The sequence below is a fragment of the Denticeps clupeoides genome, chromosome 7 (assembly GCF_900700375.1).
Source record: "Denticeps clupeoides chromosome 7, fDenClu1.1, whole genome shotgun sequence".
Classification (NCBI taxonomy): Eukaryota; Metazoa; Chordata; class Actinopteri; order Clupeiformes; family Denticipitidae; genus Denticeps; species Denticeps clupeoides.
In genome coordinates this window covers 23,933,427-23,947,399 of record NC_041713.1, presented here as the reverse complement: position 1 = coordinate 23,947,399, position 13,973 = coordinate 23,933,427, and the positions used below count along the sequence as shown (strand labels likewise).

Genomic DNA, 13,973 nt, shown 5'->3' with positions numbered 1-13,973 from the left:
AAAAAAAAAACTTAACCTGGACTGAAATTGTTTTATGGGGGAATCAGTCAAGGTCCTTTCAGTGTAAGCAGAATACAGAACATACAGGTAGAAATGGTGGAAAAGTGGAACTGAAGCACCTGACATACATTAACCAACCCGGAGTATTGTGTGCTCATGGAATTGAGTTCCTTCATCGATCATTGTTGGACTCGCACATTTAGTGGGAGATTGGTTTGGCCGAATATAGCTTGTTGTAATGTTTGTAAGAAGCGTAGGAGATATGGGCCGCTCATGCCACTTCAAAGTTCAAGCAGTGAGAGGAGGCTTTAAAAAATGTTAAATATCCTGGTGGGGTTATGATCCATGGCAGAGGGAGGAAGCTGATCGCATGAGACTCAAATCAGAGGAGAACAAATGAGCAGATTATCCAAAGAGAGCTGCTTCCGTAAAGAGGATTTGGACAGGAAGAATGGAGGTAAGGGCTAGAAATGAACAAAACTAAAGGGCATCAGCAAAGAATGACTGAGTGATATGGATTTCAAGCTCCATTCCTTTTCAACAGTTGCATTTTCTGTTCCTGTTCTCCCAGTTATCCAACATACCGAAATGGTGTCTTACCTTTTCATTGGTCATTCATTTTTTTGTAACTGTAGTAATTTGACCACACACACATGAGCCACCTATACCATCGGGGCTCAGTTTGTTCTTTCGGTTAACAAAAGTACACAATTATGCGTGATATCACAATAATTTCACATTTTTCCATTCGTTGTGATTTTTTTTAACCAAGAAACTGTTGCTAATTGATAAGAAGCTAGACGTAGATTTAAAACTGAAAAACAGGTTATTGGGTATGTGGGGCTTCCTGGTTGTGAAAGCACGGCTGACATCACCTGGGAAGAAATGACTCTTCCAATAAGGCCTGAAGTTTCTACACCTACAACAAACTCTACCCCCCCCTACATAAATTTGGCCCTGACCAAGTGCGCAAACAGTTCATCCATTCATCTCCTAAATTTAAAATAATTACAGATTTTCGCTTGTAATTTATTCATTAAATAGGCTATGAGGGATGAAGGGCCTGCCAATGGGCTGCCGGACATGGTGTAACGGTGTAGGAACTGGAGACAGGGGTGGAGGTGGAAGTGGCTTGGCAGGGCCAGCAGCGACAGCTGCAGAGACTGGTGGTCTGGCAGTACATCAGGACCCAATGGCCCCTGTATGACAGGCTGGAGCACAGAGGCGTCCCTGCCAATGCCTGTAATTTCCAGCAGGCCAATAAATCAGACATTTATGGGCACCCAGGACTACACTGGGGCAGATGGATTATTAAAAGTCCTATATAACTCACCAGTGAGTGCGATCCCCAAGGGCCCACGGTAGAGGGCTAGAGAAGTGGATGATCACTCCCCTTGACATCCATCTCATCCCTCATCGCAGAGGGAACCTTGAAGTTTTTCTTAGTGCCGTTCTGTGTGTCTCCATGATGGACTTCACTGTCTGGAGAAGGTAGGCCCACCATGATGGATGCTGTTGGAACTTGCTAATCAGAGGTAGTCCTAATGATACGGCAGGTTCTTGTTGGCTTTTAAGTCATCTCCTAACACTACAACTGATGTGTAATCCCACATCACCCCACACTGACAGAACAACTGAATTCTGCTAAGTGGCTTTTTATTGACATGTTTTAGATATATAGATCATGCATTTTTTGCAATTTAGGCCAATAAAAGGACATTTGAATAGAATTGTCAGGAGGGACCTTAAAGAGTGTGAGTAAGAAGATGAGCAGAATCTGCTCTGAAGAAGTGAGAAGGGAGTGAGTGGAGATTAGCGGATGATGGGGGGCGTGGAGCCAGATTTGGGTTGACTTGCAAGGCCTGCACTTTATATGCAGAGATGCTGGTAAATCTGCGAGAGCCTCCTCTTCCTCATCTGACTGGAACGGGGGAGTGGTGTTGGGGCCTGACGAGGTGGAGGAGTTGGTGTAGACCCTGGCCGAGGAGATACAGGCATTAGCACAGATGAGCCGCTAATGGAGGAGGAAGTAATTGGAAGTCTTTAAGAAAGTGAGAGGGGATTAAACCAGAAATGAGTGCAACTGCCTGCTGTAAGAGAGAGAGAGTAAAAGGGAGGGACAGCAATAGAGGAGGAAGAAGACAGATGTGGGGTTTGGGAACTGTCAAGGATTAAAAAACTTGTCTGAACGGAGATGATGAGAGGAATGGAAGGATGCAGTGAAGAGGAAAAACGGAAGCTGATGTGTTTGCAAACAGAAGGTAAAGAACAGAGGGTAAAGAACAACTTAAGGAAGGCAGCATGAGCCTGAATAATAGTTGGAGCCGTGATTAGCATTCTGTCAGCCTGTTTTAGCGTCTTTTCTTGGTATAGGTCTTCATCCCGGCGGAACCTGTCTTCCGGCCTGTAATGAGCAGCGCTGAGTGGGGCTGCGGTGATTGACAGAGTCTTCCAGCATTTACATCGCTAGGCATGTGTAGATTGGGGCTGAGAGGGAAGCACTTCAATACACTCTCTGTGTGTGTGTGTGTGTGTGTGTGTGTGTGTGTGTGTGTGTACTCTCCCACATGTGTATTTTTTTGCATTGTGTAATTGTAGAAAAGTCTAAAAGATATGACCATTGGAAATGTCTGTAAACAGTGGCATAATAGAATAAATAATAAGTATAACTCTATTCCTTACACCCTTGTAGTACCGCTTGGTACTGTCTTGGGAGTCTCTAGTGTTCAAAGTTTAAAATTCACACAGCTGCTTTGTCTCAATGCGGTGTAGTTATTATTCTTACTCTCCTCAGTATATTATAGTTAATATCGGCACTGCAATATTTACAGTGGATGACAGTCATAATAAATAATATTCATATTTGGAATCAATTTGCCTCCAGTGGAATCTTGTTTAATAGACTAATCATAATGTTGGTCAAAATACTTTTGGAGGCATGTACTCATCATGAAAACTGAGAACGACTGCCTTGCAGTAATAATAACGCTTTACAGTATGCGTCTGATGGCATCAACTGAAGTGACATTACTTCCAGTGCCATTATGGATATTTTCTCAATAAGCACCAAAAGTGGATTTTTTAGTACCTGGAGCTTTTTAAAATGTGGAAATTAGGTGAGGGTTTATCTGAGATTTGGGTTATCATTGGAGTTGGGTTAGACATTGATCAAGAATTTAGACACAGACAGATAAGTTTCTAAAAAACATTTAATTCTTTCAATTCAGTCCTTATAATATAGTATAATTCAGCTTCTGTCTGTCTTCATCTCTCTTCATCTGCATTAGCATAAGTACTGTTAAGACATTGAAAAGAATAAAAGTTCACTTTTGAAACTTTCTTTCTCTTTGTACCTCCCTGTATCTGTGTCTCTTGAGAGGTTTGCGGACCTTGTGCATAGTGGACAGAGAGAGCAGGAGTTTATCTTAAGTTCATTGAGTCTCTAGAGAAGACTGGGGTTAATTGGGTGTGAACCATTAATTAAGTCCAGCACTGAGTTTTCGAGTAGACACCTCTAATTCCCCCGGAGGTAGATTTCTGAAGAACTTTTATGACATGCAGACATATTGCACACTCCCATATATATAGTATGTAGTGATCTATATCCATATTTTAAACGTGAAAATACATTTTTTTTAAAAAAAGCCTATGAGATCTAAGTCAGCCCAATCACATAACACCTACATGTTTTATCTTAAATGGAAACATATGTAGGGGAAAAAAAATATCACTTTTTTTTCATATTGACATCTTTGTCTGTTTTGTATTTCAGCTCCTACTGAGTCACCACTGAGACCCAGTTTAGGTGAGTCTACGTTGCAATGTGTGCAGTTTAGGCTAAATGTCAGACATTATATCACCCGTTGGGAATTAAAATCCCTTTTCTTTTTTTCTGGGTGTTAGCTGAAGTTCATGGCAGTCATGCTGTGCTCCGGGATGACTTTGATTCCAACTTGCAGGGAGAGCTGGACTTCAGCATCTGGTGGGCACAGTCACTTGGCAAAAGGAGATGAAAGGACGTCGTATTTTTCATAATTCATCAACTTATTCAGCATTTGAGATAAAGTTTTCCTTATGTGATAGAATGAAAAGATTATGTTTCTTGTGTAGTGGATCCAGGAAGTATTCAGACATTTTATATTTTTCAGTATATATATATTTATTTATGTGCGTGCGTGTGAGTGTGTGTGTGTTTATATACATGCTTATTAATATCACATTTCAGTATCTGTAAAAAAATTTGCATTTCTGCTTTTCTCCCTCAGGTCAGAGTGCAGTAACTGTGAGGTGGGGGAGCAGTGTGGGGTCCTAATGCACGGGAGGATGGTCACCTTCTGCGAACCTTTCGGACAGAGGGATCTGGTAATCACTCAACAACCCAATCACAGCATGTTGTAAATAAGACACAGTGTGCCTGCTGGTGTCCCAGCGTCACTCATCTGAGTCACACCACAGCCCAACCACAGCCTCACCACAGCTCTGCCTGTAATGCATGGGTTTCTTAGCAAGAAATGTCAGTAGCTTAGTGCACACTGAGGACAACCACAACCACAACTGCTTTTAATAGTTTTTTTGCTGAAAGCCATATTAACATAAAATAGAAATTTTAGGATTCAATTCTGACAGTAAATATTTCATAAAAAATTGTCATGCTAAATTGCACTTTAAATTGAATTGATAAAAAAGCACTAAGTCACAGATATTTACAATGAGGATTATTACTGAATGTTATCTTTCATATAAAAATGCTCAAGTGTAACCATGTGTTCTGTGCTTGATTGCTGTTCAGAGACTCACACTCACACACATCTATATCCATGCAGAATGAACAAAGACTCTTAACATCAGACAAATAGAGAACGTTTCACTGTATTTACTGAAACTATACAAAACTTATTGAGTAGTTAGGCAGGTAATCTTAAACCTTTGACCTTCTCCCTGTTATTTTTCTCTTTCTCTAGACTACAGTGGCTTTGAACACCAGCACAGCTTCAATTCTACAGTTTGCAATGGGTGAGTGTGATGTAGCTGATGTACAGTATGTGTCTGATGGCATCAACTGAAGTACCCTTACTTCCAGTGCCATTATGGATATTTTCTCAATAAGCACCAAAAGTGAATTTTTCAATACCTGGAGCTTTTTTCAACTCTGTCTTATTTAAAATGTGGAAATTAGGTGAGGGTTTATATGAGATTTGGGTAATCACTGGAGTTGGGTTAGACATTTAGACTCAGACAGATCAGTTTATTAAAAAAGAAATAAAATTCTTTGAATTCAGTCCTTAATATTATAATTATAATATAGTATAATTCAGCTGGGGACCGTTCACTGTAGCTATGCAACAAAGAAGGTCGTCCTGAAGTGATGAGAGCAACACCTGGTAAAGCAATAAAGTTCTTGGTTACCATGGTGTGCTCATAGCATAGGGCATCGGGCTGAAGAGTAGTCAGAAGGCATCGGTTGGCAACATTAATTGCAGATGGATCAGAGGGCGATGGATCGATCTGGAAGAAGGGTCAGGTGAAGGCAGAGTCGATCAGGAACGAAGGCTGAGCAACATCGAGTATACACAATGATGAGTGAGGCACGATCAAGATGGCCATCAGGTCTGGCAACCATTATCTCGTCTACTTCCGGGTCGCCTTCCCTGTGGACCTGGTGGTTCAACGGCACCCATGACAGCACTTTATTAGCAAAATTATCTTTTTACACATAGTTCAAGGTCATTTCTGCAAATGCAAATTAGCACCAGTTTATGAAATCAGTCTTGTTCTGCCCATTGAACCAGCTATCAGTTAGGAACATGCAACAACGGAGCCATACACACACACACACACATACAGACTTCTCCGATATACACATATAGGTCACGCCCGGCTGGGTGTAGCTCTGTGCTCTTGTCCCGTAGCCTTATGAATGATTTACTGGGGCAGAGAAAGCCACCCAGGAGGAAACAGCAGGGTTTTATGACTGTTTTATTTTTCATGTCTGCTGTGTGCTCAGTCCTGCCTCAAAACGCCTCGTACTGCTGTGATCCCAGTCTCTGCCTCGCACACACACGAACACACACACACACACACACACACACACACACACACACTTTCACTCACCACAGAAAAGAAGCTGTGACTCTCTGTTACAGCTCACATAGCTCACATAACATGGACGGTCTGTGGTTAATAGACACACGCAGTACAATACAGAAGGGAATTGGTATAAGCCATGTGTGTGTCTGTGAGACAGTTCGGCCATGGATCCTGTTTCAGATGTTTAACAAAATGTGGAAGGCCGGTTCGGTGAAAAGAATGTAGATTTTGGAAAATGTTGTCCTAACTCCTTTATTCATAAGCATTTAAACATAATTTCATCATTTCACTGTCAATGGTTAACAATACACCCAGCCATGCTAAATTTAAAAAGACACAACTCCTACGAGCAAAATCCTGCCAAAAAAGATGCAGGTACCTGGCAATAAAATAGGTTGTTCATCACCTGTTAATGGCTTGCAGATGAATTTTAGACTTTGTTCACTGTCGCACATGCTCCTTCTCTGCAGCTTTTTAGACATGATTAGTGCAGCAGCGTCTGGGCCGGGGGCAGTGCTGGATTATCTGTGGTGTAAAGTGAGGAAAATGAATTGATGCTGTAAAAGCTGACTCCTCTTCAGGGCTTACTGCTGAAGTTTATTCACAAAGCTGTCGAGTCATATAGTTGTGTGTTTGCCAGTAAATCTGTGTTTGTGTGTGTGAGTATTATCATGCCTGTCTGCATGTATGTGTTTCTCTGCTCTCCAGGCTCTGGCACTTGTCGCTTCAGCTACTCAGACCCCAGCATCGTTGTGTCCTACAGCCTGAACGGCTCAGATGACTGGACCACTCTGGAAAAGATCAGGTCTTATTTCATGTTTCTCTGCACTCCACTCATACACTGTGAAATTCCTCCATCTGCTGCAACTGTTTCAAACACTTAAGTATCTACTTCAAAAATAAACCACAGAACACTGGATTGTAGTCTGTGTCAAATATGCTTCATATTGAAGGATTGGCTGATAATCTCTCTCTCTCTTTTTCACCCAAAGAGCACCACCCAACAGCACTACCATGGTGCACCTGTTGCCCATGCCTGTGGGAAGCAGGGGCGAGGGTGTGCACCTTCGCTGGTCCCAGGAGCCTGCCTCCAACCCTGATGGCTACGAGTCCTGCTGGGGCCTGGACAATGTGCTGCTGGTCAACACTGCCCACAAGCCCACCCTGATGGAGGACACCCTGGACCCTCCTAACACCGCCAACTGGCTTTTCTTCCCCGGAGCCACGGTCAAGGTTGGGTTCAGTCCAGGACAATTTTGGCCATATGGCCTTAAAACAAGTTTAGAGGTCAAACGGCAGCTCAAGACCTTCCTCTTTAGAGAATATTTAGATGAACTTGTAACCTTCTTATTGTCTGACCTATGTATAGAAACTACAACAGCGTGAATAAAAAGATTGTATTCATAGTTGGGGTCTTATTGAAGCAGAATTGATAACTTAATTGATTGTAACATAGAAGCATGTTGTAAGTCACTCTGGAAAAGGGGGTCTGGCAAATGCCTTCAATGTATAAGCAATACTTAATACTTTAGTGTAACAACAGAAAGAACATGGAATGGGAGGAGAATAGTAAAGAGCATCACTTGATAAAAAATCATTATCAATAATTTTAACACAAATATTTGGACATTTTGCATATTCACTGAGGGTGTACTAATTTCAACTTACAATAAGATCAAATTTAATTGCATAATGAATTAAGTTGACATTCAAACTCAATATCGGTTCCTGTTAATACTAATTGTATTTGTTGCACAGCATGCCTGCCAGTCAGAAGGGAATGCCATGTACTTCCATGGAGGTGAGGGGGCGGGGCATAGTTTCACCACCACACGGGACATCGACCTACACCGTGAGGAGGGCCGGAGCTACTGGGAGGAGGATTTTGAGAGCCCACCCAGTGGGTCAGTTATGATATGTCTGGCTCCTGGGTGTGTGTCAGTGTGTGAATGTATCTTGATGCATCAGCGTGTGAAAAAGCTTCTGTGAAGAGAGCAGGTGTTGATGGGTAATGAGAGAGCAACGGCAGCAGGGGGCAATGTGTGTCTTCTGACAGGCCATGCATGTGTAAAGAGGTGATGCCACCTGGCCCACAGAGAAAGCATGTCACGAGAGTGGAGGCTTCAGCTCCATGACCATCAGCCAGGGCTGCTCTTAACTCTTCACCGAATCGAATTTTACTAGGCTCACCAAAAGCTCTTCTCGCAGTCCAGTCCAATATAAGTTGACTGTTCTCCTGATGCAGGTGGGACATCGAGGGGGCAGTGTATGGGACTCAGTGCGGGGAGATTGAGTCTGGCTCCGCCCTCGTCTTCCAGAGGGAAGGTCTGAGAAAAGTGTGCACCCCCTACATGGACACCACTTCTTACGGCAACCTCCGATTCCATTTTACTATGGGTGAGACTTGACACTTGCTGCCCTGATCATCCTGATTCCGCCATCAGAGAAACCGTTTCTATCTCTCTTTCTCTGTTGTAGGAGGTGGACAGTGTGATCCAGGGGAATCCCATGAAAATGATGTCATTGTGTTCGGACGTTCAGAGGGCCGTAGGGATCATGTGCTTCTGGACACGCTGCCCTACTCAGCATACAGGGTGCAGTTCACACAGATTTGAAATATCACCAGCATATCAACAGCATTTTCACAATCTAGCAAAACATCACCAAACATGGCAAACATGTGTCTTTTTCATATGTGATAAATGTGTTAAGGCATAATTATTAATATAAAGTCTATAGACTGCATGCTGGGTAATGTTACAGCACAGATATATCCTAAGTATTTAGTTGCGCCTTTTCATTTTACATGATCTCCACATGAGCCATTTCATCCGTGAAGGTAATTAAACGAGGTTTGCGTAGACATGGCATGGGAGTCTACCATTCCTCCAGAGGATTTCAGTTAATTATGTTAAATAAGATAAAAAATGTAGTCAATGTTCATCATGATGTCCTATCAGACATCACTGTTGAATAAATGTCAGTAATCTCATATCTAAAAGTGGTATCCTGTCCCAGACGCCGACGCTGGTGTCAGTGACTCTGCCCACTGAGCTGCAGACCCCGGTGACACAGTTCTGCCTGGAGCAGCGGACTCACGGCGGCGCCAGTCGTCATGTATGGGCGCTGGATTTCCTGCAGCTGCTGCCGGTCCTGCCCGGCACCCACACACACGTGGCACAGTTCTCCATCAACCTGGGCTGTGGCTCCTACCAGCCCTCCAACAGGTAGAGCAGCATGCTCTCCCAACAACACCAGCGTTAATGCCATTACGTACGATCCAGGTCGCCAATGAAGTCCCAGGTTCAAACCCCACTTACTACCATTGTGTCCTACTACCATTAGCATAACAGTGATGCGGCATGATTGGCCGAGATGGGGGCGGGGCCAAGTTGGTGTATACAGTGTGTTATCCACACGTCCACATGTTGATGGAATTTAGCGAGGACTGACTTGAGATCTCGGGCGATAATGAACAGTCCGTCAGGGTGTACATTCTGCAGATCGCTCATAGCTCCGTACAGCGCCTCCTTCACATTATTCGCTGGGTGGAATGTACACTCCAAAAATAAAAAACTGAGGTGAATTCCCGCGGTAAATAAAAAGGTCTGCATCTCACCAGCGGTGAACAGTAGCTAGAGACCAGCACGGAGTTCTGGCATCATTCCGTGTTGATGTAATCACGCAAGCCGCCGCCGCGGGCCTTACCACACAGCGCTGCATTCCGGTCAGTAAACCCGTCCAGCTGTACTGCGGCGTCCAGAGTTCTGTCACCGAGCCACCTCTCAGTAAAAACAAAGACGCAGCAGTCTCTATATTCCGGCTGGGTAGTCCGAACTACATAATGCTAATACGACTACTATAATGCAAATGCAAAACTATTGCACAAGTGAGACAAGTGTAAAGATACAAAAGCAAAAAGGTTGAAAACGTGTGTGATCGCTTCCTTTTGGCATGTTAAGGACCCCCTTAGAGACACACATTAATACAAAGAACCCTTCAAGCCTCTTGTCTAAAGGATTATGCATCAGGAAGATTTAGGATCATGTTTCTGCACCCCTTTAAGTCCATGGATGTCTTCATGGCCTCATCAGCTTGCAGCTGAATTCATTGCACAGACTCTAGTTTAAAAAGTTCTGGTCTAGTGCGGAACAGTGTCTTGTTGCTGTATATATCACTGAAAGTCATGCCCTGTTCCCCATTTAATAAATTCGAATAATGAATACTCTTCAGTTTATTGCAAGTTGTCATTTCTGCCATTGATGACTAGGAAACAGCTGCATTGCACTTTACAGCTCAGTTCCCAAAAACTCAAGGTCCCCAAATGAACATGAAGTGAAGCAGAAGATGAGTTTATCTATGTGCCTACAAAATTGTACAGGTTTGACTTCGTACCCTGGGTGAAATCTCCACCCATCTTCCACACCAGCTTCACTCGGTAACCTGATGCAATAGTTCAGTTCCTCGTGCAACTGGTCTGAAACATGTTTGAACAGAGTCCTGGTGTTTGAATCTGATATTCACGTTTGTGTTGCTCTGTACCCAACAGTGTCAATTTGGAGTTCTCAACCAATCACGGCCGCTCCTGGTCTCTACTTCATACTGAGTGCCTGCCTGATCTGTGCTCTGGACCACACCTCCCTCACAGCACTGTCTACTCCTCTGAGAACTACAGCGGGTTAGTGTGTGTGTTTGCAAAAAAAGAAAAATATATATATACATACTGTATTTACACCATCATTCAGAATGCTTTACATCACACATAAGGCAGTCACCCACTTCCCATAACTGACTGCAGATAGTGGATACTGGTGCCCACAGACAGGGACTCATCCAGTGTAGCACCAGCACACTGCTGTACATATAGCATACATGAATACACATACACACACACACACACACACACACTATAGTGGCAGGTAAAACAGCAAATTTGTTGTTGGTTTTGTCAACCAACCAGCAAGGTGACACTGATGGCAGTATACTGTGCACCCATATTTACATGTTACTAAATATTGTGTGTGTGTGTGTGTGTGTGTGTGTGTGTGTGTGTGTGTGTGTGTGTGTGTTTGCTTGCAGCTGGACTAGGATCTCCATTCCCCTTCCCAACTCCGCTTTAACAGAAAGCACTCAGTTCCGCTGGCGGCAGACTGGCACAGGCCATGCCAACATGTGGGCCATAGACAACGGTGAGGAGTCAAAAGGAGAATCCATTCCCCTCCACTCTATATTAACCGTGTTACCTATGTTAACAAAGCTCATCTAGGGATTGCAAAATCAATCGCGTGTGTGTGTGTGTGTGTGTTGTAGTATACATTGGACCGTCCTGTCTACGGTTCTGCTCTGGGAGAGGACACTGTTCACGCACCGGCTGCAAGTAAGTAGAAACAATCCATTCCACAGTCACACCCTCTCATATTCATTCTGATGATGTTCATCCTTCTCAGGTGTGACCCAGGCTTCAGTGGGCCAGCATGTGAGCTGGCATCGCAGACGTTCCCAGCTTTCCTGTCAGAGGGCTTCTCCAGCCCGCGTTTGTCCTCCTATCACAGTTTCTCATCACTGCGTGGGGCAGAAGTCAGCTTCGGCTGTGGGGTGCTGGCCAGCGGCAAGGCTTTGGTCTTCAACCGCGATAGCCGCAGGCACCTGGTCACCACGCCACTCGACAGCTCACAAGCCAGGTAAAGCCCAGCTGTGCTCAGAACAGTTTCAGAGCCACTGGGATATGGACATCAGGAAGAACGTCTCTTTATTTCAACATTTTCCATTCTATTTTGTGCAATATTTTCACACTTAAGTGTTGTTGCCATGTAAATGTGTGACTTTGAACTGTGATTTTTGTCACTTTGTCACTGCTATTGCGCTGTGCCATTGCCAAGTTACTGCATCCAAAACCAACAGTGCTGGACTCGTGGTGCCCATGCTTGGCTCCAGTAAGAAAAGAAAAAACATGTGGCAAGACTTTTCATTAAAAATAGAATAAACTAAATGGTTAAATATTTTCGGTTTTGTTCAAATTTGTTGCATTCAAATTTAAAATCTGTAGTATTGTCCAGGATCATGCACAAGATGTGCGTTTTAACGAACATGAGAAGAAGTGTGTCCAAATCCTATAAAGCACACTTTGGAGTGGATAGATGGGCTGACTAAAGTATGGGAGTGTAACGACTTAGTTCAGATTAAAGCATATCACACAACTCAGATTGTGTGGAGATCTGAAAAAAAGTCTATAGGTACTGTGCCTGTTCAGAGCAAAATCTGATTGTTTCTCTCTCCGTCCATTTCTGGGAAATAGAGCAGTGTTGCTGATGAGAGGAGAGATGAAAGGAAGAGAATGACGTCTGTGTTAGATTGATGAGGCCGGTTCCTACAGCACGTCTGTCCTGATGTAGTGATCTTCAGTCACAAAGAGAGAGAGAGAGAGAGAGAGAGAGAGAGGTGTGAATGATTACAGTAACAGGGCAAGAACAAAGCATTTCTTTGAGAGCTTCTAATCTTCAAAATGTCAGATTTAGTGGTCACACATACACACATATACAACCTCACATCTTCTCTGGTACTAATCCCCTCACTCATTCATCGTCCTCTGCTCCCTCCATGTTTATATCACAGTCCTCTGTCGTGCATTTTTTCATCTTTCTGTTTGTTTACCCCTGGTTGTCGGTTCATTGGCTGTAGGTAAGGGGTTCAGTTCACACTGACTGTGAACATCTCGGCCATATAGAAGTTCAAAGTTCAAATTCAATTTTATTTATAAAGCACTTTAAAACAACGCAGTTCACCAACGTGCTGTACACAGACAGAAGAAAAGTATAGAAGTATACTAATATTTATACAATCATGATCAATAAGTTTTGCTTAATAAACAGTGTAATAAAAAGTGTTTTTATTCTTAATATCCTAATAAATGTTAATTCCTCACCATTGACTGCAATATTAATGGTGAATGACAGTCACTAATAAATACTACATTAACATTAATACTATAAATAATACATTAACAGTATATCTTAATACAACTGTTTTTTTATAATAGAAAGGTGCAGGAAGCATCTGGAGCGTGATGTAGAGTGTGTGTGTATGAGTTCTGATGGGGAGGCAGGAACCCTCCTGCTTGTTGGATCTCCATGGCCAGCCTCTCCACGACCACAGTCGTAAACATTTCACCCGTTCTGTTCTCCAGGTATCTACAGTTCACCCTGAGGCTGGGCAGCCGCAGCACGTTGAGCTCCTGTCCTGCCCCAGATCAACCAGGTGAAGGTGTCCTGCTGCACTACTCCTCTGACAATGGCATCACCTGGACCCTGCTGCAGCACTATGCCTACCAGGGTTTCCATGAGCCCAGGTACCTACTTGCAAGACCGACATTTACTGAGGGAGAGCACTCAATACTCACTCAATACTCTCATTAGACACATCATCTTCGGTTTGTTGTTCATAAATGAAATAGGTAGGATGCTTTTCTTTGATCACATTGTGTGTGGAAATTTAGATCATTAGAAATTTAGATAAAAAATTTCCGCAATGTGGGTATTATTAATATAAATACATAATTTAACTGAAATGAACCGGTTTATACATGGCTCTGGTGTGTTTGGTGAGGGTTTATTCTACTGAAAATGTATCTGTGTTTTTCCCTCAGGATTGTGTCTGTTGAGCTGCCCCCAGGAGCACGTAAATTCGGGGTTCAGTTCCGCTGGTGGCAGCCGTACCACTCAGGGCGTGGCCAGGACGTGTGGGCACTGGATGAGATCACCATGACCTCAGTGCTCTTCAACACCATCAGTCTGGACTTCAGCAACGTGCTGGACGTCACCCAGAGTCTGGGCTTCTACTTGGGCCATGTTCAGCCTTACTGCGATCACGATTGGACCCTCGGGTACCTC

General features: G+C 43.5%; 1 protein-coding gene across 3 annotated transcripts in view; it reads left to right on the top strand.

The window, feature by feature from the left end:
* Window positions 1-13,973, top strand: part of reln (reelin) — a 97,120-nt gene that overhangs the window by 54,087 nt on the left and 29,060 nt on the right. For all 3 annotated transcript variants that reach the window (XM_028986087.1, XM_028986086.1, XM_028986085.1), the window contains exons 5-20: window positions 3,773-3,805; window positions 3,904-3,982; window positions 4,266-4,362; window positions 4,962-5,013; window positions 6,796-6,892; window positions 7,080-7,320; window positions 7,846-7,991; window positions 8,333-8,484; window positions 8,566-8,681; window positions 9,106-9,314; window positions 10,637-10,765; window positions 11,167-11,276; window positions 11,398-11,464; window positions 11,535-11,768; window positions 13,271-13,432; window positions 13,730-13,966. In XM_028986087.1, the coding sequence (XP_028841920.1) occupies window positions 3,773-3,805; window positions 3,904-3,982; window positions 4,266-4,362; window positions 4,962-5,013; window positions 6,796-6,892; window positions 7,080-7,320; window positions 7,846-7,991; window positions 8,333-8,484; window positions 8,566-8,681; window positions 9,106-9,314; window positions 10,637-10,765; window positions 11,167-11,276; window positions 11,398-11,464; window positions 11,535-11,768; window positions 13,271-13,432; window positions 13,730-13,966 (2,161 nt within the window). The remainder of the gene's footprint in view (window positions 1-3,772; window positions 3,806-3,903; window positions 3,983-4,265; window positions 4,363-4,961; window positions 5,014-6,795; window positions 6,893-7,079; window positions 7,321-7,845; window positions 7,992-8,332; window positions 8,485-8,565; window positions 8,682-9,105; window positions 9,315-10,636; window positions 10,766-11,166; window positions 11,277-11,397; window positions 11,465-11,534; window positions 11,769-13,270; window positions 13,433-13,729; window positions 13,967-13,973) is intronic.